General features: G+C 45.9%; 1 protein-coding gene across 1 annotated transcript; it reads right to left on the bottom strand.

Moving 5' to 3' along the window:
* Positions 1-10,669: 10,669 nt before the first annotated feature.
* LOC142427522 (E3 ubiquitin-protein ligase TRIM39-like) lies at positions 10,670-22,418 on the bottom strand. Its single transcript, XM_075532758.1, has 7 exons — positions 21,669-22,418; positions 18,690-19,149; positions 17,414-17,509; positions 14,923-15,153; positions 13,619-13,641; positions 13,002-13,117; positions 10,670-12,329 (listed from the first exon to the last, which is right to left on the bottom strand). The coding sequence occupies exons 2-7, from the start codon at positions 19,140-19,142 to the stop codon at positions 11,782-11,784; spliced, it is 1,467 nt and encodes a 488-aa protein (XP_075388873.1). The 5' UTR covers positions 19,143-19,149; positions 21,669-22,418; the 3' UTR covers positions 10,670-11,781.
* Between the last annotated feature and the right edge of the window lie 5,019 nt (positions 22,419-27,437).

The raw sequence follows: 27,437 nt of genomic DNA, 5'->3' as shown, positions 1-27,437 counted from the left end.
GAGAATAATACTGATTCTTGTCAGTTTTTGAAAAGTGTTAAATTTTGATTAATTGAATAATCAATTCAGTTTCTCTGGTCATTCGGAGACCCTGTTTTCTTGACACCATTTTAATGATCTAACTTTCTTCTCTCTTTTTTGCTTAATTTTAAAGGGTCCTGGAAAGGGCACTGACATTGAATTACTAATTTCAATAAAAAATTAGAGAAAGCTGATGATTGCTTACTGGAGATTTAAGGGCTGTTATTTATTTCCCCTCATCTTTGCTTCCAGAAATCCATTTTTCATATACTGAGAACTATAGTGATGTAGTAATCAAACAAACATGAAAAAGAATAGAGTTTTAAAATAAAGAAGAAGGGATTTTGGGAGGTTTTTTTTTTGGTTTTAGATCATTTTATTGGGGGCTCTTACAACTCTTGTTACAAATCCATACCTCAATTGTATCCGAAATACCACCTCCCATGGGATCAGCTCTTCTCTTTTCCCCCTCCTTCCTTCCCTCCACAACCCTTGTGGCCCCTTGATATTTTATAGATCGTTAATTATTTTTAAAAAGAAGGTTTTGATCTGTAGATATAGAGGAAACTATATTTATGGAAGCATCAAACAGATGAACAAGTCAGAGGATCTCATGAATGAACCATAATCTAGATTCTGTTTAGTCTGTCTCTCAATTAGTAATGGATTCCCATGGTCTCCTACATGATAGGAATCACTTAGTAGTGTCATTTTGAAATAATAAAATCCCAAGTTCCCCAAACGAAATGAAAAAAGGCAAATATAAATGAAAGGAAATACTGTATTCCTGAAAAAGAAGACTTACCGGCGTGAAAATGTCAATATTATACAAAGTAAAGATGTAATTCAATCCTGATCAAACAACATTCTTGAAAGGGATGGAAAACCCAATCATTGTTAAGGAAAGGATAGAAACTTTGATGAGCAAAACACTAGTGAAGAAGAACGAAGTAGGAGATATCTTGTCCTATTTCAGGACAACAGTAATCAAACAGCCAGGTACTGGCTCAGCAACAGACACAAATGAACAGAAGAGGCCTGAGGACTCAGAAGTAAATCCTTGCCTGTGGGAAGGTGATCTTTGACAAAGGGCAAAGATCCATTTACTAAGGAAAACCCAGCTTCTTTACGAAACGGTGTAGGCAAAACTGGATATCCATTCGCACTAAAATAAAACAAGATCCATAATCCCCACCTATTAAAGGATTAATTAAAGATGTATCCAGGACCTAAGTGGAAAACCCGAAACTATAAAAATCATCAAAGAAAAATAGAGCAACCTGCTCACTCTCGTTCACTGCCTGAGCTGATTCCGGTGCACAGTGACCTTATAGCATTGGGAGAACTGCCCCCTGCAGGTTTCCAAGACTGTAACTATAGGAGAAGGCTTTGCCTTTCTCCCACAAAGGGGCTGGTACTTTTGGATTACTGACCCTGCAGTTAGCAGCCCAACAAGTACTTAGGGGCTCTCATGCATGGCCTCAAAAACCCCAAGCATAACTAAAGTGCACAAACAGCAGAAGATAAATGAGATGACCAAGACCTTCTTCAAATTAAAAACCCATATGCAATAAAGGACATCGCCAAAATATTAAAAAGAGAAGCTACAGATTGGGATATATATATATATATTTGGTAGCAATATACTCAACAAGGGATTAATCTTTAAAAATCTAGATAATTTCACCTCAACAACAGAAAGATATACAATTCAATTAAAAATGGGCAGAGGCAATCTAAAGATGGAAGGCTCAGTATCAGAACCTAAATTGTGAGAATCCAGTGTGCAGAAGGCAATGGATGACAAAGGGAGCTCAAGACTCATTTCTAGAACAACATAAGAAGGAAGCTCCTGGAAAACTGCCCCCCCCATCTAAAATGGAGGGATGGGAGGAAAGTGGTCACTGAACAGAGTGCTGTGGAGAGAGGACTATAGAAGATCAAAGGCATAACTCTGACTTGAAGAGTCAAAACTGTGTCAGTAAATCCCCTCTATGATGCAGCCGGACCTGACCTGGTTTCCTAAATTTTTTGTATTTTTTGGCTTGGTTTCTGTTTGTTCATATTAATATATATATATCTGAGAGGTGTAGTGTCATTGGAGGTCACCCTCTGAAAGCTGTGTTATATGTTTTTCAGTATATGAAATCCAGGATTAATGAACCTACAGGGTAAGCAAACAGAATAAGAGATTTGGGAAAGGGGGGTATAGTGGTGGTGGTGGTGAGGGAGACAATGTCGACAGGTCCATGTTTAAAAAAAATGTTTGGAAACTGATTATGGTATAATTTTACTTGACACATGTGTTAGGTTGCATTGACTAGAGAAACAAATCCACGGAGACACTCATATGTGTATAAGAAAGCTTTATTAAAAAGTTTTATATCAAAGAGCAATTGTGTATTGAGAAAACATACCAGCCCATTCCAGATCAAGTCCATAAGTCCAATATTAACTCATATATCTGATACTAGTAAGTAAATTCCTCTTTAGCCTCATGAAACATAGGCAATGATGCTGAATGCAGGAAGATCACAGGCCAGTGGATGAAAATGTTAGTGGAAGCATCTCAGAGCTGGGGCAGGTCTCCACATGGCTCCTCCAGCTCTCTAAGTGTGGTTCCTCAATATGAAGGTGAAGCAGAGAGTGTGTCCCACCTTTAGGGAGAAAGAAAAGAAGTTCCCAGACGCTTCATGAGAAGGCCACGCCCACAAGGAGGCATTATCAGGCTGTAATCTGATTGACAGGCTAGAATCCACCACTAGACCTATTTATCAAGGTGACATGAAATTACCTAACTACCACAGCATAACTGAAGTAGGGAATGATATATCTATTAATTAATACAAAATTCACATATCATACACTTCCGTAGTTACATTGCTTTTAAGAAGAGTTGAGTATACATCATCACAATCAGTTCTAGCGCACCCTTGCCCCTCTCGTTTTCATTATTTGCTCCCCAATTCCCCTCATCCTCCCCCCATAACCCCAATAGACCATTTCATCAGTTATTGTCTCTATGCATCCACTTCTTCTGTGTTTCGTAAACTAGGAAACATAACTGATACAATAAAAACCAAAAGAAAAGGGGTTTAGGAGAGGAGATGGGTCAATTAGGGTGCGAGGTAGTACCGATGAAGAACACAGCTTTCCCCCAGATCCTGGATGCTTCCTCCCCCCAACTACCATGATCCGAATTCTACCTTGCAGGGCTGGATAGGGCAGAGGCTGTACACTGGTACATATGAGGGCTGGAGGTACAGGGAATCCAGGGTGGATGATACCTTCAGGGCCAAGGGTGTGAGGGGCGATGCTGGGAGAGTGGAGGGTGAGTGGGTTGGAAAGGGGGAACTGATTACAAGGATCCACATGTGACCTCTTCCCTGGGAGAGGGACAGCAGAGAAGGGGGGAAGGGAGACTCCGGATAGGGCAAGATATGACAAAATAACGATGTATAAATTACCAAGGGGACATGAGGGAGGGGGTAGGGGGAGGGAGGAGAAAAAAAAAGAGGACCTGATGCAAGGGGCTTAAGTGGAGAGCAAATGCTTTGAGAATGATTGGGGCAGGGACTGTATGGATGTGCTTTATACAATTGATGTATGTATATGTATGGATTGTGATAAGAGTTGTATGAGTCCCTAATAAAATGTAAAAAAAAGAAAAGAGGAGAAAAAAGTGATTAGGGCAAAGACTGTACAGATGTGCTTTATACAACTGATGTATGTATATGTATGAACTGTGATAAGAATTGTATGAGCCCCAATAAATTGTTAAAAAAATAAAATAACATTTTAAAAAAACAAAAAGAAAAGAAAAGAGAAAATAAAATAAATATTATGAGGAAGAAAGAAAAGACCATAAGCAGTATTAAAATAAGACAGAGAAAATTTCTGTCAGGGAACAAGCAAGAGATATTCAAACCTAGAGTGAATTCAGGATGGGTCAAGAGGGAGATCAACTGACCAGTTACCGTATTATACCACAGTTCCATCCACCATAATCACATTCCCATAATCAATCAATAATCTTGATAGCAAAGCTGTTCAGGTCCCTCACCTGTTACCAGAGACTTAATCTGACTAGGTAGTCTGCAGATGGGTTTTGGGTTTCCACTGTCCTCCCTACCCTTCTACAAATTAGGTGTTTATAATTCAAGCTCTGATACTTTTCCCTTCATCATATATGGATTTTGTTATTTATCATCTTTGAATAACACCAATGGTGAGCTTCTTCCCTGTGGACTGAGTTGACACCTCACTTGGACAGCTGCTTGTTTGAATACAGGCCTTTAAGACCCTAGACGCTATTCCAATTGTTAGCTGAACATCATCTGATTTCTTCACCACACTTTGCTGTAGCATCTATATCTCCAATAATCACTTTGTGAAGGTGAGTATCAAACAGGGTCAGGTTATAAAAACGAAATGTTCTAGGATTGGGGCTAGAATGACATGGGAGCCCACATGTGCAACTTTGGTTTTCTTAAGCGGTCATATTATCTTTGTGTGGCACAAAAACATTAACACTCATCCCACTGTGGTAACAGATGATTCCATTGATAAAATTTTTCCAATGGCATAGAAGTTAAGGTACTGTTGAGAAAAGGACGTTATGTAAGTATAGTCCAGCTATTGCTTTGTGGAGATTGAATTCTTAAATGACTCAGCTCTGTTTACACTGAACACAGGGGTTGGTGCTCTTGGCCAATTTCCTGTAACATTTCTTACAAGGGCAGATCCTTGCCTACAAGAGTATACATGTAGAAAGCAAATGTTTTGAGAATGATGAAGGCAACAAATGTACAAATGTGCTTGACATACAGTGGATGTATTATGGATTGTGATAAGAGTTGCACGAGCCCCCAATAAAATGATTTTTTAAAGTAAATGTTTCTAAAATAATGATAGCAAGATATGTATAAATGTGTTTTATATAATTGAAGTATGGATTGTTATAAGAGCTATAAGAGCCCCCAATAAAATTATCTTTGGTAACCCCAGGGAATACCAAAAATAGACTTTGGGGCCAGGTTTTGGTTCCCCAACACACTTGACTGGAAAGCACTCCTAAAGGCCAACAAACAGTCCTTGAACTAACTACAAGCTTTTCTTTCTTGTGTTTTGTTTTGGTATTTGTCATTAGTGTGTTGTTGTTGTTGTTTTATTTTGTTGCTTGGTTTTTCTCTGTCTTGTTTTTGTGAATTTTATTATCTCCGCAGGTCTGTCTAAATAAGATAGGCTGGGTGAACAATCTGGAGGAGAAAACAACAGGACCAACAGTTCTAGGGGGACATGGGAGAGGGAGATGGAGAGGTAAAGGTAGTGGTGGTAACAAATCCAGGGACAAGGGAACAGCAAGTGATCCAAATCAGTGGTGAGGAGGGTGTAGGAGGCCTGGTAGGGCATGATAAAGGGCAATGTAATCAAGAGGAATTACTGAAACCCAAATGAAGGCTGAGCATGATAGTGGGACAAGAGAAAAGTATGAGGAAATAGAGGAAAGAGCTAGGAGGCAAAGGGCAATTATAGAGGTCCAAATAAAGGCATGTACATATGTAAATATATATATGATGGGGAACTAGATCTATGTGGATACATTTATAGGTGTAGTATTAAGGTCGAAGGACATTGGGTCTCCACTCGAGTGCTCCCTCAATGCAAGAATACTTTCTTCTATTAAATTGGCATTCTATGATGCTCACCTTCCTGACACAATTGCTGAAGACAAAGCAGGTGAATAATCAAATGTGGTGAAGAAAGCTGATGGTGCCTGGCTATCAAAAGATACAGCGGCTGGGGTCTTAAAGGCTTGAAGGTAAACAATCTGCCATCTAACTCAGAAGCAACAAAGTCCACATGGAAGAAGCACACCAGCCTACGTGATCACGAGGTGCCGAAGGGATGTTATCAGGCATCAAAAACAAAGAATCATATCAGTGTGTGCTCACCTCTATGATATGATCGCTGAAGACAAATGGGTGCATAAGCAAATGTAGCAAAGAGAGCTGATGGTGCCTGACTATCAAAAGATATAGCATCTGGGGTCTTAAAGGTTTGAAGATTAACAAGCAGCCATCTAGCTCAGAAGCAACAAAGCCCACATGGAAGAAGTACATGAGCCTGTGTGACCACGAGGTGTTGAAGAGTCAGGTATTAGGCATCATCGGAACAAAAAAATCATATCATTTTGAATGAAGTGGGGAGTGTGGAGTGGAAACTCGAAGCCCATTTGTAGGCCACTGGACATCCCCTTAAAGAAGGGTCGCGGAGAGGAGATGATCCAGTCAGGGTGCAGTATAGCAATAATGAAACATACAACTTTCCCCTAGTTCCTAAATGCTTCCTCCCCCCAATCATGATGCCAATTCTACCGTACAAATATGGCTAGACCAGAGGATGTACACTGGTACAGATAGGAACTGGAAACACAGGGAATTCAGGGCGGATGATCCCTTCAAGACCAGTGGTGAGAGTGGTGATACTAAGAGGGTGGAGGGAGGGTGGCATAGAAAGGGGGAACCCATTACAAGGATCTCCATATAACCTCCTCCTTGGGGGACAGACAACAGAAAAGTGGGTGAAAGGAGATGTTGGACAGGGTAAGATATGACAAAATAATAATTTATAAATTATCACGTGTTCATGAGGGAGGGGGAGTGGGGAAGGAGGGGAAAAATAAGGAACTGATGTCAGGGGCTTAGATGGAGAGCAAATGTTTTAAGAATGATGAGGGCAATGAATGTACTTTACACAAATGTGCTTTACACAATTGATGTATGTATGGATTGTGATAAGTTGTATGAGCCCCTAATAAAATGATTAAAAAATTATTTTTAAAAAGAAAAGAGTATACATGTCATATTAATATAGGGAGGGAATCAAGACAGTAAATCTATAGTAGTTCTGGGACCCCTCTTATTGGACACCCACTAAGTCAGGGATTCTAACCAAGGTCCAAGAACTGCCAATTCCATAGTCTTGGGGCGGCCATCATGTATTTCTTCTCACATCCAGGTATTTCAGTCTTAATTCCAAGGGCTAGCGGTAATTTTGAGGTGGGGTTTTCATGTTGAGATCTTCTGATGTGGCCTATATGGGTTGCCATGTTCCCTAAAAGTTGATGTCTAAAGTCATTGTAGTGGTTAGTGCACGGTATACTTCACTGAAGGTTGGATAGAAACTAATTAGAAAGTGTCTATCCTGGAATCTAGAACAAGGTTTATTCTCCCACTGAGTTCTCTATTAAAACTGCTAGTGACCTCATCTTTCTCAAACATATGGACTAGGGACTGGTGGGCTTGAACCATTGATCTTGTGGTTAGTAATCCAAACTATGAGACATCCTCTCACCCCAGGAAAAATAGCAAAATTCAGTTAACACAGAACAACAAATGCTGGCATGGGTGTGGAGAGATCAAAAGTCTCACATACTGCTGAGAGGACTATAATATGGTAAAACCGCTGTGCAATGGTGTGGCGCTTCCTTTAAAGGCTGGATAAAATTCAATTTGATCTGGCAATTCCACAATTAGGTGTATATCCTAAAGAAAAGAGCCAGGACACAAACAGATATCCATACATCCATGCTCATTGCAGCATTATCTACAATAGCAAAGAGATGGGAACAACCCAAGTGCCCACCATCGAATCAGTGGAGAAACAGAAGTACATAGACCTATTGGAATACTATGTGATGCTCAAGAATCTGTGAAGCACCTCAAAATACGGATAAATCCAGAGGACATTATACTGAGTGAAATAAACCCAAATGCAAAAGGACAAATATTGTATATCCCACTATTATAAAAAGTCTAGGAAATATTGACAGAAAAAAATTACTTACCAGAAATAGGAGAGCAAAACCAAACCCCACCCCCCAAAAGTTCCACCACTGCTCTGTCATTGTGGACATATAACATGGGGGCATAATCATGTTCAAAACAAACCTGACCAAGCTTCAGATGTCCTGTGTGGGCAAGAGCTTCATTACTAGGAATGTGACTGGAGGACACCAAGAGTCCACCTTCACATGAAGCGTATTTTGAGATAAGGCTGTGCATTTCTGTTGGTTCCCACAGCTGATGCAGGTTGACACTATCCCCAGACTTAAGTTGTCAAACTCAGCTGCTTATTACTTGTACATCATGTAGTTATCTTTCACCAATAATTTGGGATAAAGTCAGTGAATAAAGCAAGGCAGGGACAAAGATAAAAGGAAGATCTGGTTGTGATTTCAGTGCATTTTGCCCGTGACTGGCTTTGGTGTAGTTGTGTTGGGTCTCATGGAATTGGGTCTGATTACAGCGATCCTGGCACAACAGAACAAAATACTTGCCAGTTTTGCAATATCCTCACAACTGTTGTATTTGAGACAATGGTTACAGCCAATGCCTCAATCCATCTCGTTGAGGGTCTTCTTATTTGCTGACCCTCTATGTTACCATGACATGCTTTTCCAGGGGCTAGTCTCCCCTAACAAAATTCTTGCTGCCATCAAGTCAATGCTGACTCATAGAGACCTCCTGTGGGTTTCCAGGACTGTAATTACTTATGAGAGTAGAAAGCCCAGTCTTTCTCCCAAGATATTGCCGCTGGTTTCGAACTGCCAACCATACCGATCGCAGACCAATGTGTAACCACAGCACCACCAGGGCCCCCGTGGTCTCTAATAACATGTCCAAAATACGTGCGATCCAGTCTCATCACCTTGCTTGTAAGGAACATTCTGGTTGAACTTTCTGCAAAGCAGATTTATTTGTTCTGGCAGGCCATGGTACTGTCGCTTCAGGCATGCCCCATTTTCCTCTTTATAATCTGACATGAAAACGAGGAGGCTGAGAAGGGGAGTCCCCCTATTTTCTCCTCACAGTCTGTCCAGACCTCACTAAGCAGGCAGGACTACCTAAAGATGGAATGTCCTAAGGCCTGAGGCCTTGCCTGCAGCTCTGGAACCTGCAGTCCAGACGTGGTGCTGCGCTTCGGAAGCTCAGGTGTCAGGGTCTGGGAAATGGGAGCTGTGGGTCCCAGGGGTGGGAGGCTATTGAATGGCCCTACCTCGTGGGAATATTCACAGGATAGTGAAGACAACAGAGGAGAGATGGTGACAGAAATTCAGGCAGAAACAGGTACAAGGAAATGTAGAGCTGAAATACACCCACCCCCCGCCAAGGAAACTTCATCACCACGAGCTCTGTGTCTGGTACCCCCCACCACAATCCAACATTTATCATGAAGTCTATCAGTATAAGTAACTCAACACAGCCCCAATCAGCCATCTACTCTATTTTTAATGGCTCCCATAGACTTCAACAGATTACAACTTTAATAAAAAGAACGCACCTAGCTTAGTACCTGGCAGATTCAAAATATTTTGGTATTTGCGGGCTGAATTGTGATAGGAGTTGGTTTCCAGGAGCCCAGATATCTAAGGTCTGTTACCGTGGAATACATCTTTCTTTCCCACCCTGGCTGGGAGGGAGTTCAGAGTCCCATCCAGGCTTTAGCCTGTGCAGGTGCGATTACAATTGAATCCGGAAGGGAGCAGAACCGCCTCAAGCCTAAGGAGGGTTACCGCGGGGCCTCCCCCTATCGCCTCGGAGGTGCACGCACACCCGTGGCACTGGGTGCAGGTCAGGCCCCGGATGAAGACAGAAGGCCTTCTTGCAGGGAGGGCCCAGGGGGATCTAGGAAGGTCGGCGCGTGCACGGGCCCCCTCCAGCCTGGGGGCGCGGGGCTTCGCCCTGGACCTCTGCCAGCGTCGGTACAACGGCCCCGGTGCCTGCATGTCAGGTTCCTATGAGAACGTAGTGCGCGTCCACGCCAGAGCTAGCTGCTTCCGCCGGCATCGAACACAGAGCGCGTCTCCCACCAGCCCCGCCCCGCCAGCCAGGCCCCGCCCCTTGCGTTACGCGACGCGGGCGTCCGCGCAAAGCATCCTGGGAGGCATGCTAGCCGCCTGGGGACCGCTCGCTGCCCGCGGTGCCACCGTGCGCGTCCTCGGCTGGAGATGCTCGCGAGACTCTTCCTCGCGCCGACCAGAAGGGACAGAGCCGAGAGCGAGTCCTCAGCTACGGCCGTCGACCAAGACTACGCTCTGGCTGCGGCGTGGGCTACGTGCGGGGCTGCTACCTGCAAGTTCAGCTCGAACCGGCGGGGCTGCTACCTGCAAGTGCAGCAGCTTGAACCGGCCAGCCGCCGCCCCGCCGAAGAAAGGAGGTTTCCTACTCCAGCAGTGTCGGAGCAACCCACCAGGGCAGTTCTACCCTGTTCTGTAAACCTGAAGCCCCCGTGTTTTCAGCCTCACTTAAAAACCTAGCATTGGCGTGGGCAATCGGCCAAGGCTACTACGTGCAAAGTCCCAAGGGGTGAGGGCTTACGGGCAGCTTTCTCCGCAGACTCCCGCTAGCACGGGGCAAGAACCAGGTTCTCTAGCTGCTGCTAACAAGGTAGTCATTGAAATTCACCTGCAGGATGTCTTACAAGAATTTCCAGACTCACCTGGGAAGTGTGTTTCAAAATGCAGGTGCCTAAGCCCTAGCCCAAACCTGGATCTTTCACTGAGGGTGAGAACCGTGAACAAGCATTTTCAACATTTCTGGGACTAGTTCAGAAGGCAACACCCGCCCATTTGCAAAATACCACACAAGACAGATCGCTTCAGTGGGTCCTTAGCTCTACATTATTTCCACGAACCAGAGTACAAAAACCAGCATCAAGGCACAGAGAAGACTGGACAGTCCTGTTGTGGGAGCAGCAGCAGCTGAAACTAACCCTCAGATTAGTTTCTTGTCCTAATCTTCTGTCAACTCTTGATATCCCAAGCAGAGATATAAGGCATTTGAGGTTGGGTTGGCCAGGAACCGTTTACCTTTCAGACAACCCTGCAGTAAACACATCTGGCTTCCTATGAAAATGATTTGCATTCTCTGATAGGGAAAGGGCCAACTTGTTCTTAACAGGAACTTCAGGTGTGTCCATTAGTCTGTCCCACCCAAACCACACTTTTTTACTGATGCTCTGGGTGAGAAAGACATTACTTGTCTTAGGACAGCTCAGCTAGCTTACAAGGCTGACAACTTGAAAGTGACTAATAGCCACCGGGGCTTACCTAGAAATACCTCTTTCCTATAATACCTGACCCTCTTTATTCCGAATTCATTGGGAAAAGCAATGACAGTCATTTATCTGCAGTCTCTTCCCTTCCCCTCTCAAGGCGGTGACCAATTTCCTTGAGACAGCCAAGTAAGCCAGCTCTTCGCTGAAAGCCTGCACAAGGGACTGGTTCTCCTCCTCTTTCAATCCCCTCTCTCCCCTGTTCCCCCAGCACAAGGCTACTCATGTACAATCCTACTCATACTGATACCTGAGCCTGGGAACAGAAGACCAAAGACACTAATTTCCCTCACTTTAATGCCAAATCTCTGCCCCGGAAATACTCCCCAACTTGTAGAACCTGCATTAAAACCGTCATTCATCGTTATCCTAGGAACATAAACCTCAGTGAACTTCCCTGAGAAAGGAGTATTCCTGGTCAGCAAACCCCGCCAAGTGTGGAAAGGGATTTGTTTCCTCCATCAGTGCAGGGCAAGCAGATTTCCCTCCTATTGACTTTGTTTCTGCAACAGCCCCTCCTCCTTCCTTCCCTGCCCATCCTTGTGCAACAGAAAATCTGGTGGACACCAGCGAAGACACCTCCTGTGAACTGTGCACTCGACCCAGCCGTCCTCATGGCCTAGAAGCCAGGGTGTTCTCCTGTCACTCCCAATCTGTCGGAGGCCTGATGGTGAGGGGCGCAGCATTCTTCCGACCAGCTCGGATGCCAGGGTAAAAGAGGGGCCACAGTTTTTCAGTAAACCTGTCAGTGAAGGTGTAGATGTGCGAGCGGTCTGTGACGTTGTAAAAGGACAGCGTGCCAGCCTCGTAGTCTAGGAATATGCCCACCCGCTTAGGTTTCACCTTGATGTGCAAGGGCGTAAAAGGCGTGGTGGTGGCCACGTATTTGTCCCCGTTCCACAGGCGCACTCTCCAGTAGCCAGTCTCAGGAAGCGGAGTCAGCTCCCCCTTTCGGCTCACAGAGTCCTGACACACACCCACCGCCCAGTGGGTCTTGTCGCCCACCTCCACCTCCCAGTAGTGTCGGCCTGAAGTGAAACCCTCTGTGGCCAGGACGCAGGGGTAGAAGGTGAAGCGCCGTGGTGTGTCAGGGAGATCCCGCAATCTTGTCTCCACAAATTTGACACTCTTCCGATCTTCTGACAGGACGAGGTTAGGATGCGCAGTCTCCGGGTCCAGGGTCACGTCCGCTGGCGGGAGAAGCCAGAGTGGGGAGCTAGATGAGGAGAGGAATAGCTAATTGCCCTGCCTCCCTCTTCCAGCCCGCCTTCGCAGAACCTGTTCTCTTTGAGGTCCCAGGATACCCCAGTTGGGTTAACCTCCTCAATCCAGGGTATCTCCTAACAGCAGCAGGATTCAGGGCTTCACCTTTGACCTTGACCCTAACGTCCTGCTGCCTCTGTAAGGGCAGGCGGGCCAGGTTCTGGCCTCATTCTCTCATCAACCCCTCTGACACCATCTGCCTCACTGCAGGGGAGGGCCAGAACGGAGCATTCACAGCAAGACAGAGAGCCGCGGGGTCTGCTTTCCAGGCACAGCCTGGCCTTGACTCGGCTTCCTGTACACACAACACTGCCCTGCACTCTGGTGGAGTTATATGCTAAAGTCCACGGTCACTCACCCTGCTCTACTTGACCACCCAGGCAAATGATTCGGCTCTCTGGGTGGCTGGTTAGGAAAATATGTGAATGAGGGGTGCCGTCTCCCTTGATTTCTGCCACTCCACAGAGGGTGACTCTGAAAGCTAGGTAAGGAACGGGTGGGGAGGGTGGACGGAAAGGGACAGGGAAACTGAAGCCCAGCTGAGATAGGGTCTAGGACTTTTTTTTTTTCCTACTAATTTTCTTTGGGGAGCAACTCACCAATGAGCTGTTTAAGGATCTTCCTCAGGGCAAAGTACTGCCGAGGGAAATTGCTAAAGTTCTTCTCCAGTTGTATGGATACGGCAGTCACCTCCATGGTCTTCGCTTTTTCACATCTGGGAGGGGGAAGGAGAGGGGAAGAGAGGGTAGGGTCAGGGGAAAGCTCCAGTCAAGGAAGTATGTGGTGTGGTCTGTAGGCAGCAACCAAAATTCCCACCTTCCCACCTTTTCCCTATGCCCTGAGTAAAAGCACTTGCCTATTGCTTTGTTTTACCAACACATGGTCCACTGGTTAGAGCCTTACTGAGTCTCAGGAATCTCTGGAATGGTTTCCTATTTCATGCGTCATGTTGCACATCCTTCTCCACCCCCTACTGTTCCTCTCCTTACAGTCTGAACTCAGTGATACCCCATGGGACAGAAAGGAGTCTGCCTCCACACGATCCACATTCCTTTCCAAGGAAGGCCCAATGATTCACCCTCTCAGTGGCTTCATGGGCTAAAGATCCCACATCCACAACCCACTCAGATACTATGGGTTCCCCGCCCCCTCCCGACTCTCCTGCCTGCCATCCTGAGCCAAGACCTAACCCACTCCAAGAAATAGAATCACTTACTTTTCGAGGGTACTTTTGACATCCTAGAGGGAAGGAGAAAAAAAAGCAATATTGGTCCTGGCATTCAAGGGCCCTACAGGCAAAAATCCAACCCTCGCCCATAACGTTCTCCATGTGGGATAAGCATAGGGCATCAAGGAGCTTGTGAAGGATAAGCTAATGTGGAATTTGAATACAAAACTAATGATCTGAAGTAGCAACAAAACCCCTACCTCATTGACAATAAAAACAACGGTTAAAGACAGAAAAGGTGTGGAACAAATGAAGGGTCATGATCCAAAGGGAAGAGCACCACAGGGACCCCTCCTACTCCCTCCCCACTTTCAAGGTTGTTCATCGTGAAACTTGGCAAAGCGATGGCACATTCAAAGGGGTGTGTTGGGTGTGTGTGTGTGCAATCTTTGCTGACAATGAGCTCTCGAGGCAAGCGACAGGGTTGTGTGTCTGCCCTGTTCTCTGCACCCAAGTACCAACTACGTATCCAGTACCGTCTCTGTGGAGATCAGCTGATAGTTCCAACTGGTGGCATGGTATGAGTTAAGAGTTTCCTACTGTGGCTTCGTATCTCCCCTCTGATATTGGTACATAAACACTTCGATAACGGTGTGCTGACCCGCTGTGAGGACACTTGGGGTCCAGAGCACAAAGAAGACAATTTTCTGGCCCCAATAAGATAACCCAGTTTAATGTGGAAAGCAAAACACACATACATGAAAAAAACAACGCAAGAATATACACCAAGCAATATATAAAATGCACCACGTGTACAATAAAGCCTCACTGATTCTAATGCCGGTACTCTCGCCTCTAAAACACAAGTTTGCTATAGCATGCTAACACCGTTCATGTGCTTCAGAAAACAAATTATTTTCAACTATGTTAGAGGCACCATTTGCCTATCAGAAGTAGTCTAGCATGACACATAATTTCATGCATCCTTTAGATGTAGCTTCTCCTAATCAAGTTCCAGACTTAGAAGCATGGTAATTCTAGTTACAAAAATTGAAATGCATAGTTTCTTGGTAATTCAGAATAGACTTCCCTCCTTTTAAAAGAGTGAATTTTTCTTTGGTACAAATTAAGTACAAAATTGCTGGTAAATGTAAGCACTGAGGAAGGATCAGAAAGGGGCGAGAGCAGTCAGAGAAGCCTTTCAGTAGGAAAGGGATCCTCTGAGCATGTCAAGAAGGATGGGCTTAGAGGAGCAGAGGGGAAGGGTGAGCATCCTGGAGGTGAGAGAGGCCTGGGCAAAGCTATATTGTTTTTGCTGGAGCCAAGGAGCTATGCAGGGGCAAAGGTCGAACCTTGAGCATCTCGAAGCCCGACTGCAAGCACTTTCCCTCCACCTCGGCAGCTAAATGGGCCAGGTCCCGGCGCTTGGCCCCGAGGTGAGCAGCGTTTTCTCTGAGTCGCTGCAGAACATCCTGTTCCTCCTCCTCCAGCCGTGAGAGCAGCGCCTGTTGTTCTTCATTCAGGCGTCTGTGGAGCTCTTCAAAGTCCTTCACGATCTGCTGCCGCCGACTCTCCACCAGTTTCTGAGAACAGAGAGAGGACAATGAACCAGGTCAGTGGGGTGGGAGGGAGCCGCCCGCCACACACACACACACACACACACACACACACACACACACACACACACACACACAATTAATGGACTTCCAAAGTCATTGGGAACAAACAGTTCCTTTTTCTTGAGATTTCCTTCAGTGAAGAATGGCCCCATCCCCACTGATGGCTTAATATAGCGACCACCATGAAGTGAGGTGATGAAAACAGAGTTCACGGATAATTTTTATTTTCTTTTTTTAAATGAACTTCTTACAAAGTTTTATTTTTGGTTGAAGATGCCTACAAGACACTAGCACTCAATCACGTGATGGCCTGCAGTGCTCAGAGACTGCCGATGGCTGGCTCTGTATTGCCTCCCTCTACAGGTTCAGCTAATACGATCTGACCCAGGACACGAAAGGATAAATGCGGAAGTTCTCAGATCAGATGGTCATTATCTATCTACGGAGCCTAAGACATCACAACCACAGAATCAACTGGGAAAAAAAGTCAGTGAAAGTTTAACAGTGGGCCATCAGGCTTCCGTTCTGGACTGTCTGCTTGGGCTCCGTGGGTGCGTGCCCGATTCAAACACGACCGGCCCTGGGTGTCTGCTGCAAGCGTTCTCATGGGAGCCAGTTGCTCATGCCTCTCACAGAATCCCTCACGGTACTGTAGAAAGTTTTGTTCTGAGCAAAATGATCACATTCTTAACATGGAACCATCATGGTTCTCCAATTGTTAAAAAAATTTCTATTTGGGGTTTTTAAGCTGCTGGTGTGTTTTTTTAACAAATCAAATTATATTTAAGAGTCATAATCATAAGTGACCTGGTTTTTCTGTAGGCAACACAGATTTTTTGAATGGCATTTTCCTCCAGTAGAAAGGCCCTCACCTGCTGTCAGACAGGGCCACTTTGACAGAAGGGGGGTCAGAGCAGTGTAACGAATGGGGCAGCAGGTGTGTTGAAATTCCCTGTTCACTGATGCTCTGAGTGAATGACATGCACAGTAAGAATTGGTCCTTAATTTTTTTTTTTAACAATGAAAGAATACCTATGTTTATAGCCCCGAAAGCACTAGTGAACAAAAGGAATTCAGAGTGGAATTAGCTCCAGTAAGTTTTTTATGTTTTGGGTGCTGAATGTGAAAGAGTATGGGCTTTCCTACGTCATCCATGCCCTCATATTTTAAAATCCCAAGTGTAAAATTAAAGTCACCCTGTGACTTTACATCCCCAAGCATGTAAGGAAATTTGCCTAGAAATACTATACTGAAATGTAAACAACAGACACATTCACTGAATATATTAGCTTCTATACTTAGGAAACTAAAAATATATATGTTAATGCTCATGCAAATCTACAGTGTTCACTATCAAAATTTCTTGTGATTTTTGCCAGCTGGTTCCTAAACTCAGTCTCTGATCAGTCTGTTTAAAATGAATACATGAAAAAAAATGAATATGAGACATGAGTCAGAAAAAACATGAGCAGCGTTCTGGGTGAGCTTGTTCAAGACCTTCAAGTCACTTCAGAGAACGGGTCCTAGAAGGTTCCCGTAAATTGAGTTGCTCGAAACTCACAACATGCTCTCTTGAAACCAGGAAACACAAATCAAACCCACTGCTCTCTAGCTTATTCCAACCTCGTGGGGCAGTCCCAGTCTGTCTTCTAAGGTCTTTATTACTACTAACTGCTTCTTGTCCAATAGAATAAGGCAGAAACTGAAATACAATGCTGTAAGTTTGACGATGATAATATTGGGAATATATGATTCAAAACAGCATGAAAATTAAACTTTCCAGGGATGAACCGCCAACAGTTAGGAGACGTGAGCGTACTTGAATCAAGAGAATCTGGCCCTAGCATCATCAGCCGATGCTTCTAGGAACTCTTCTCCCTTGTTGCGCAACGAATCTTGTCCATTCCCCTATCCTCAGTCCCTCTAAGAAACTCTTGTCCTGGTCCACTTAACAAAGAGCTTTCCTTCCAGCTTTACAGACAAATGGAACCAATGAGCAAAAACTTCCTCTACTCACCCGATGCAAGATGTTCTGTCAGTTCTTCATCTCTTACATTCCTCATCTCAATATTTAACTCGTGACCCGTGCCTCAGGGTATTATCAAATACCATTCATTTTAAGAGCATAGCATTTTTCTAGTGAATGCGAACTGGCCTGTGGCTAATTCCCCACAATGAAAACACCTGTGGAGCGGCCCGAATTAAGCCGTTTGCTGGTCGGTACCTTGAGCTCTCCGGGCTTTTTCTCCTCGGAGGACTTGCAGCGGGTGATGTCATGCAGCTTCTGCTCCAGTGGGCTCAGGCAGTTCTGCAGCTTCTCCTGGGGGGTTGGGTGGGGAAGAGGATTGGGGCTTCTGGCACCTGCTTCAATTCAGGTCAACGCGTCTTTTTCTGCATATGACCCATCTCACCATCTCACGGGCAAACGTCCTTCCTTGCCTGTCATTTGGGATGTGAACTTCTTACTGGTGGCCCTTCTCCTACCAAGTTACCCTGCCCAAGTTACCTCTGCTCACCCAACGTTTTCTTCACTGAACCTCACAGCTGTTCAACCGACAGCAGCTCAGTGCACTTCCCAACCTTGTCGGTTTTCTTACTCGGGTAACTTTCTCTTACTGTCAGAGTGACTTCCTTGTATCCTGATGGAGTTCTTCAAACCTATCCGTCCATCCAACTCTATCTAAACCCACTGCCTCTGCACTGCCCAGGATTCATAGCATCCCTGTATCTTTGGAGGGATGTACATGTTTACATGAGCAGGCAGCCTCACCTCTCTCCTTGGGAGCGATTGGTGGTTTTGAGCCACTGACCTGGAGGTTAGCAGCCCTAGGCCCACTAGGGCTCCATCAAATCCTAGCCACCAAGAAATGTAACACAATCTTGACTTCTGTCTCCCCTTTGCCACCGAAAGCTAAAACAGTTATCCATTACCTAGGAAAGGTGCAAACAGCACTTCAGCTGAGGGTGGTGCGTATGAATCTACAGAAGGCTGTTTATTACCATCTCATTTATATCTGAGAACCAATCCGTTCCAGACCTACGTATCTCTTCCCATTTAACATTGTTTTCTCATGGACCAGAAAAGAGTTCTGGAAAGTACAAAGGGCCAGGAAAGTCAAGGTGTTAATAAACCTAACCCTTGGTTCCCTGTCACTGTTCTCTCGGTCCCAGAACCAACAGTACAATAAGGGGTGTTCTGAACAAGGGGACATAAGCAACCAGACCACTGCTTCGCTATTCCTAAGTTAGATCTTACAGTCTCATTCATTTATGAAGCGCATGACACACTTCAATATCACGCAAACATTCACACTCGTCTGTTACAAAAGTCGAGGGAGAGATGTTGGGTGCCCCATACCACGGCTCTTCTTCTGACTTGAGGGCAGTGGACTCATTTGGTCAGTGTTTCCTGGCCCGGTGTGTGCCGCTCTGAGCGCATCACAGAGAAGACCAGACGCGGATTCTGCCCTCCCCAGCGGCTCCACTCGCTAGCTCCCCACCTTGTACTCCTGTGTGGCGTTGTCCAGTGGCACGACGATGTGCACCCGGTGGGTGTGGGAAATGGCACACACCAAGCACACAAGCTCCTGGTCCTCATAGCAGAAAAGACTGAGGGCCTCGTTGTGCTGGGGGCAGAGGCTCTCGTCTCGGATCTTCCTCTTGACAGCCTGGAGCTGCTTGGCAATCTCCACCATGCTGCCCAGTTGCCGATTAGGCCGGAGACTGGGGTATCGGGATGTCTTTCGACACACAGGACACGGGAAGTCCCTCTCCAGGTCCTCCCACCAGCGAGTGATGCAGGCTTTGCAGAAGTTGTGACCGCACTCAATGATGACGGGCTCCTTGAGGTACTCAAGGCACACGGAGCAGCTGGCTTCCACCTGCAAGTTCTCCAGAGCGGCAGCTGTGGAGGCGGCACAGGCTCCAGCCTCCGACAGGGCCATCTCTGCCATGGTTTAGCTAGGGGATGGGAGAGAAAATAACTGCATTAGTTGGAAATTTGGGGGGGTTTTGATTCCTTGATTTGACAGTTACCTACAGATTATACCTAACCTCCATGTCTAGCCCCATCTTGCTATTTTCCATCTTTTCCTTGACCCAATTCAACCTTTTTCCTTTCTGCACTAGCCATCAATCTACACCAGCTGGGGTCGAATGACCCTTTCACAGGGTTTGCCTAATATATCCTGCATATCAGATGTTTACATTACGGTTTATAACAGTAGCAAGCTAACAGTTATGAAGTAGCAACAAATATAATTTTATGGTTGGAGGGCACCACAACATGAGGAACTGTATTAAAGGGTCGTGGTACTAGAAAGGTTGCGAACCACTGATCTATTCTGTCCTGTTTCTTATCTGTCTCATTAAAAACGGAAGCTTCTCCCAACCCCAGCCCAGACCCATGAAAATTCATCCCATTCATATCTCAGAACCAACTGATTCCAGTCCTATAGAGCCCTAGTTTAACATATTTTTCTCATGGATGCAAAAGGAGTTCAACATACCACAAAATAAAGTCAAAGCATTAATAAAGCCTAACCTAATTCCCCGTCAATTTTCCCTTATTCTCTCCAAGGGCAGTCAATGTAATGGGCGTGGCGAGGGTCTCCACCTCCTCTTCAGTCAAGTCTGGCACTTCATTAGACTAGCCTAGAGACTACACTTTAAACCAGCCGACTCTCACATTTCTCTCTGCGTGCATGTGGGCATATGGGTCTGCTGGCAACAATATACCCGTGGATCTATACTACAGAGTATGCTACTGAGCTCAAACCAATGACTTTTTTAAAAGGGAGCTGACAAATTTACGTGTCCTACTTAAATACTCAGCAATGACTAGAATCTTTCAGAAAGTTATACATCATTAATTCCCTAAGCAGACTGTATCTCCAAATAACAGGTGGCAGAGGGTCAGAAATGATCAAAACCTGCCTCAAGGGATCCCTCAAAGTAACTGGAAATGCAGCCATAGATTTGCAAAGAAAAAGGACAGTCCTTGACTCTCTTTAAAACGGCAACATTCTCATCCCTGAGTAAGTTCATTTCTCAGTCCCCATACCCACTGGAACCCACCCACCACTGCAAGGAATCCCACAGAAAGAAAGTTAGCAGGTCCACGTGCTATCGCCATATAATGAACAGGTTTAACAATTATTAACAACTACATGTTGACTGGGCTTTCTAGTCCCAACAACAGTTAGTCTCGGAAACCCCCAGGGGGTCACTGAGTCAGCAGTGACTCAATGCCAGCAAGTTTGTTTTTTGTTACATACTGACTTTAAATTAGCTCTGGTGGCATAATGGTTAAAATGCTCATCTACCAACCTTCTGAACCTACTAGTCATTCATAGGTATGTGTCACTGCTTCTGCCATATTTAGATATGGAAACCCTCTGAATCAGTTCTACTCTGTCCCATGGGATCACTATGAGTTGGAATACACTCACCAACACTGGGTTCGACTTTATCTTTTATTACATATGCAGTACGTAGGAAGGTGTTTACTCTGGAGTAGGGACTCAATAACTTGGCTGGGTGAGAATGCTTTCCCCAAACATTAGGGAAGAAGTTCAGTTGGACGATTTTTCTCTTCTATGAGAATCCAACTTTTGACAGCTATCCCTGCCCCTAGGAGCCAGGTGGCCTCCTCACCTGAAGTGAGCCAAATGATATGCAGTTAGGGGCAAGGAAGCCTGGAAAGCCTGTGGGTTAGTCCATCTTCTCCCTGGATTCATGTTTCAATGAATGGGCCAACTCTAAGAGATGTTCTCATTCTGTTTCTACCAGTGTCCAGGGTCCAATCTCATGAGCCTCTCCTGAGCACTGTTCATGTATTAGCTCAATCCCATCTCCGTCTTCTCCCACCAGAGTTGGCACAGGGGACTGGAGATTGGGTTGAGCAACAGTATGGCTGGTAGGGGAGGGAGGGATGAATACACAGGCGAGGAAGTCAGATGTGACATTAGGATGCCCATCGCTATGACACCAGAGATTTGTGGTCACGCTGTCAGCGTTGCATCTCAGGAGGCAGCGGCAAATGAACTGGGGAACAGTAAGGTAGCCAAGCAACACCGAATGTGTCACCGTACAAGGTGACAAAATGTCTGCCTGCAACTCTGATGGGCAGCGATACCTTTACTTGAAGTTAAGCTTTTAAAGGAAAGTAGCCCTCAACTTAACCAGAGTTCTCTTCCCGCGACTCCCTTAGAAGTAGGTTTTGACCTGAGTTGAATGCCTTTTTCGTGACTGTTTCCTTAGCTTTATTATTGCCTTTTATTACCTGTACATTATATAGTAAGCAATCAATTGCAATTAGCAGACTCCTCCCAGCACTGACTCCACGGCGGTTCCAGGCCCTCTCCCGGCGCCCACTTCCAGGCGCCACCACCCCTCTGCGCAGGTCCACCCCGCTCTGCGCAGGTCCACCACCCCCCTGCCCAGCCCCACCACCCCTCTGCGCAGGTCCCCCTCCTTACCTCCTCCTTTCAAAGTCACAGACCCGCCGAGCGTGCAGCTGCAGAAAAGGGAGGCTAGCGTGCAAGGCCTGGAGACCCCCGACACAGGAGTGGGCTGGCGGGGAAAGTCGGGGCGCGAGCAGTTAACTGGGTCTCCGAGAGCGCGCCGCGGCACCCCCCGGCCCGGTCCGGCCCAGGGGTGCAGCGAGCAGAGGCGGCGCCGGCCAGCTCCCTCCGGACTCGCTTTAGCCGAGGGCGCAGCGCGTTCCCACCGGGCCCGCCACGGCCGGGACTGCACCGTGCGCCGGTGAGGCCGTCGGCGGGGGGCACTTCATTCCTCAAACGTCAAAGACTCGCCGCCCGCGCGGAAGTGACGTGTCAGCAGCGAGCAGCGGCTCCTCCCCGGCACCGGCCGCCCCACGACGAGCACTCGGGCCTGGCGAGACCGTCCCGACGGCCCCGGGGACCCACCGAGTCCGACCCGAGCGCGGCCGGCGTCCGGGCTGCACAGTCCGTCCGACAGGCGGCGCCAGCGCGCGCCGGGCTCCGGCGTCAGCCTACGCGCATGCGCGGCCCTACTAGCAAGCGGATGCCAGTCACCCGGATGCTGGGGTCACGGCCACCAGCCCCTCTGGGTGCCTCAGCGGCCCTGACACTTCCTGCCGGTTCTCCCCTCAGGCTTTGCCTGTCCTTCTTCCCAAACTCCCCAAGGCCGCCAAGCTGCCTCCCGCGGGCACAGGTCTCAGCCTGAGGGAACCGCGGCTTCCGCTTCCGGAGAGTACGGGGCGGCGGAGCGCGCGCGCGGCTCCGGGGGCTGCGCTCCTGGGGCTCCCGCGGCGGCGTCCGCCACCCACGCCTGTCCCGCCGGTCGGCTCCCAGCCACCCGAGACTGCGTCGCGACTCCGCGCACCTTACCACGGACTGGCAAAGCCGATCTGAGATCACAACACTTGGTGAAACTGGGTCGAGTGAGACGTGGGATCTACCAGGATACAAGTACATTCCTGAAACAAGCGTATTGTCCAGAGGTGGAATAACACCGAATTTTTGTTCATTTATAGCAAGCGATTTCCATCACAAGAATTTTATGATATAAATGATCATAAAGGAAACTAAAGATTTGCGTTTTTTAAAGAAATGTTTGAGATTATATATTTATTCCAGGAAGGAACCGAAGAGCTCTGGAGAAACCACTGAGCCAAACCGATGAAAATGTCTCTAGGGGAAAAACAAACACAGCCATCCATTTATGTCGACCCTATGGGACATGTGTTGTCAAGATGTTAACTTTATAGGAATAAAAAGCCCCCATCGCTTCTCTGCCTTTTGGCTAAGATCAACTATAGGAGTAGAAAGCCCTGTCTTTTCACCTGTGGACCAGCTGGTAGTTTCAAAATGCTGCCCCTGCAGAGCATGGCCCAATGGGACGACTACACCGCCGAGGTGCCAGGCTTTCTTTGACATTGAGTTGTAGTCCATACTGAAGGCTGTAGTCCTTGATCTTCCTCAACAAGTGTTACAAGTCCTTTTAGCAAGCAAAGTTGTATTACTTTCATATTACAAGTAGCTATGAAGCCTACCTCCAATCTTGATGACTACATTCTTCTTCATGTAATCCGGCAGTTCTGATTATTTGCTCAGCATACAGATTGAATAACTACGGTGAGAGGGTATGACCCTAGCAAACATCTTTATTTTTTAATCATTTTATTGGGGGCTCATACAGCTCTTACCACAATGCATAGATGCATCCATTGTATCGAGCACATCTGTACATTTGTTGCCGTCATCATTTTCAAAACATTTTCATTCTATTGGAGCCCTTGATGTCAGCTCACTTATTTCCCCTCCCCCCACCACCCTCCCTCCCTCCCGAACCCTTGATAATTTATAAATTATTTTTTCATGTCTTACACTGACCGATGTCTCCCTCACCTACTTTTCTGTTGTCCGTCACCCAGGTAGGGGGTTATATGTAGATCATTGTGATCAGTTCCCAACTTTATTTTAAAACATACAGTATTCTCTTGTTCTTTTTTTAAAAATCATTTTATTGGTGGCTCATATAACTCATCACAATCCATACATACATCTATCGTGTCAAGCACATTTCTACATTTGTTGCCATCATCATTCTCAAAACATTTGCTTTCTACTTGAGCCCATGGTATCAGCTCCACATTTTCCTCCTCCCTCCCTGCTCCCCCCTCCCTCATGAACCCTTGAGAATTTATAAATTATTATTATTTTGTCATATCTTACACTGTCTGATATCTCCCTTCACCCACTTTTCTGTTGTCCGTACCCAGGGAGAAGGTTATATCTATCTAGCTCCTTGTAAACGGCTCTCCCTTTCTAACCCTTATTCCCTCCACCCTCCTTGTATCAGCCCTCTCACCACTGGTCCTGAAGGCATCATCTGTCCAGGATTCCCTGTGTTTCCAGTTCCTATCTGTACCAGTGTACATCCTCTGGTCTAGCCAGATTTGTAAGCTAGAATTGGGACCGTGACAGTGGGGGGCGGGGAGGGAACGGGTGGGAAGGAAGCATTTAAGAACAAGAGGAAAGTTGTATGTTTCATCTCCTTCCTGCGGCCCTTCTGTAAGGGATGTCCAGTTGCCTACAAATGGGTTTTGGGTCTCTACTCTGCACTCCTGCTCATTTAAAATGATATGAGTTTTTGTTCTTTGATTCCTGATACCTGATCCCTACAATACCTCGTGGTCACACAGGCGGGTGTGCTTCTTCCATGTGGGCTTTGTTGTTTCTTAGTTAGATGGCTGCTTGTTTATCTTCAAGCCTTTAAGACCCCAGATGCTATTATCTTTTGATAACTGGGCACCATCAGCTTTCTTCACCTTATTTGCTTATGCAAATATTTGTCTTCAGAGATCGTGTTGGGAAGGTGTGCATCATAGAATGCCAATTTAGTAGAATAAAGTTCTTGCATTGAGTAAGTACTTTAGTGGAGGTCCAATATCCATCTGCTGCCTTAATATTAAACCTATAAATATGTGCACCTAGATCTATTTCCCCACCATCCTATATAAATATATTTACATATGTACATGCCTGTATTTAGACCTCTATAAATACCCTTTGCCTCCTAGTTCTTTCCTCTATTTCCTTTTACTTTCCTCTTGTCCCACTATCATGCTCAGTCTTCATTTGGGTTTCAGTAATTTCTCTTGGTTACATTGCCCTTGCTGAACCCCTACCAGTCCTCTCACACCCACCTCGCCACTAATTTTGGATAACTTGTTGCTCCCTTATCCCTGGGTTGGTCAACACCACCTCTTCACCCACCTCCCCCTCTCCCATGTCCCCCAGTAGCCATCAGTCCCATTGTTTTCTCCAGACTGTTCATCCAGCCTATCTTTTTTTTTAAATCATTTTATTAGGGGCTCATATAACTTATTACAATACATACATACATCAGTTGTGTAAGCACATTTGTACATTCAATGCCCTCATCATTCTCAAAACATTTGCTCTCCACTTAAGCTCCTGGCATCAGCTCATTTTTCCCCCTCGCTCCCCCTCCCTCATGAACCCTTGATAATTTATAAATTATTATTTTGTCATATCTTACACTGTGCAACATCTCCCTTCACCTACTTTTCTGTTGTCCAGGGAGGAGGTTATATGTAGATCCTTATAATCGGTTCCCCCTTTCCATCCCACTCTCCCTCCACCCTCCTGATATCTCCAGTTGCAACACTGGTTCTGAAGGGATCATCAGCCCTGGTTTCCCTGTGTTTCCAGTTCCTATCTGTACCAGTGTACATGCTCTGGTCTAGATCCAGCCTATCTTATCTTGATAGGTCTGTAGAGATAATAATATGCACCAAAAAAACAAGGCATAGCAAGACAAAATAACAGAAGAGAACACAACAATGACAACAACAAAACCAATGACCAAGAAAAGAACTACTTAAAAAAAAGAATATTTAAAAAGAAAAACCTGTAAATAGATCAAGCTCTGATTTATGACCTCTAGGCATGTCCTCCAGTCAAGTCAAGTCAGTGGGGTGCCACGCTCTGGCCCCAAAGTCTATCCCTTGCACTCCTTCAGAAGTTCCCTGATCTGCTCCCCCCCCTTCCCCCCGCGCCCCGTTGCTCTGCCACACACCCGTATTATTATGCCTCGGTGTGTTGGGGTTAGACTTGGCCTATCCCAAGTCTCCAGTGTTGTCCCCCATAGGGCCATGGGTCAGTGAGGGACGTTGTGTCTCATAGTGGGTTCAGCCATATGGTCTACTGTGTGCATTGGCTGTTTGGAGCAGGGATATCGTCCTCCGGACCCGGTGGGCCAGGATGTGCTCCACTCTCTCTTCCTCTCCATTCATTTGCTCCCATGTGCTCTGATCAGACATGTCCCTCTCCCCGAGCTGCAGTTTCTGTGCCACCCTCTAAAGTAAATTCTTCTGGGGTTAGGGATAGTTGTCCAGGGGCAGTTTCTAGGACTGGGGATGAGTCCTCAGCCCCTTCACTGGCTCCCCTCTCCATGCCAGCACTCTGCATTCGCATCCCAGAACACGGGGTTTAAGTCTGATCCCTCTTTCCCTGTGGAGACACAAGGAATACCCTCTCCTTGGGTGAATCAGTGCTTATTCCCCCACCACACATCTCTTTTTATTCCCTTCCCTCCCTTGTTTTTAGTTGGATAACATGTACCTTTGGATTTGGACTGGTCTCTTCCATACTACTTGGACCTCACCCCTGGAGTGTCTGTATACAGTAGCTTTTTCCTGGCCCCCTTTTGAATTGTCTTTTTTTTTTTAAAAATAAATTTAACTCAGCCAACTCATGTTATACTTGTCCTTTTGTGCTTGGCTTTGTTCACTTAGCATAATTTCCTCCAATTCTTCCCATGCAACCATATGCCTCATGCATTCATCCCTGCTTTTTAGCAATGCATAGTACTCCATTGTATGCATGTACCCCAGTTTTTTAATCCATTAGTCTAGAAATTTAGGTTGTTTCCATCTCCTTGCAACTGTGAACTGTGCCGTGATAAACATTGGAACACAGATGTCTGGCTGTGGTTTGTTTCTTGCCTCTTCTGGGTATATGCCCAGTAGGGGGATTGCTGGGTCATATGGTAACTCTATTTCCATCTGTTTTAGAATTCGCCAAATCAATTTCCATAGTGGCTGTACATACCTACAGGTCCATCAGCAATGGAAGAGAGTTCCTATCTCACCACAGCCCCCCCAACACTTGTTGCTTTCTGATTTTTTTGAATTGGGCTACCTTTGAGGGTGTTCGGTGGTATCTCATAGTTGTTTTATTTGCATTTCTCTTATGGCTAATGATCAGGAACATTTTCTCATATGTTTATTGGACATTCGGATTTCAGACTGTGAAACTTCTGTTCAGGTCCTTTGCCCACCTCCTCAGTGGGTATTTAGGTTTTATTTTTTTTTTGTTACTTTAAGTTTGCAAAGTATTGTAGATTTTAGTAATAAGGCCTTTGTCTGATGTGTCATTGCTAAAGATGTTTTCCCAGTCTGTGGGCTCTCTTATTACTCTCTTGGTGAATTCTTTCAATGTACACAGGTGACTTGTCTTCAGAATATCCCACTTGTCTATTTGTGACTCCTCTGTATTTGTATCCTTCCCTATATCCAATAGCCTGTGTACTCCCTGTGCCAAGGTTCTTAGGTTTGTCCCAATCCCCTCATTAATGGCCCTAATTGTTTGTGGTTTTATCTCAAGGCCTATGATCCACCTTGAGTTTATTCTTGTACATCAAGTGAGGTAGGGGTCTTACTTCATTTTTCTGCG

The sequence above is a fragment of the Tenrec ecaudatus genome, chromosome 1 (genome assembly GCF_050624435.1).
Source record: "Tenrec ecaudatus isolate mTenEca1 chromosome 1, mTenEca1.hap1, whole genome shotgun sequence".
Lineage (NCBI taxonomy): Eukaryota > Metazoa > Chordata > Mammalia > Afrosoricida > Tenrecidae > Tenrec > Tenrec ecaudatus.
The sequence above is the reverse complement of the archived record's forward strand: the minus strand, read 5'-3'. Positions and strand labels throughout refer to the sequence as shown.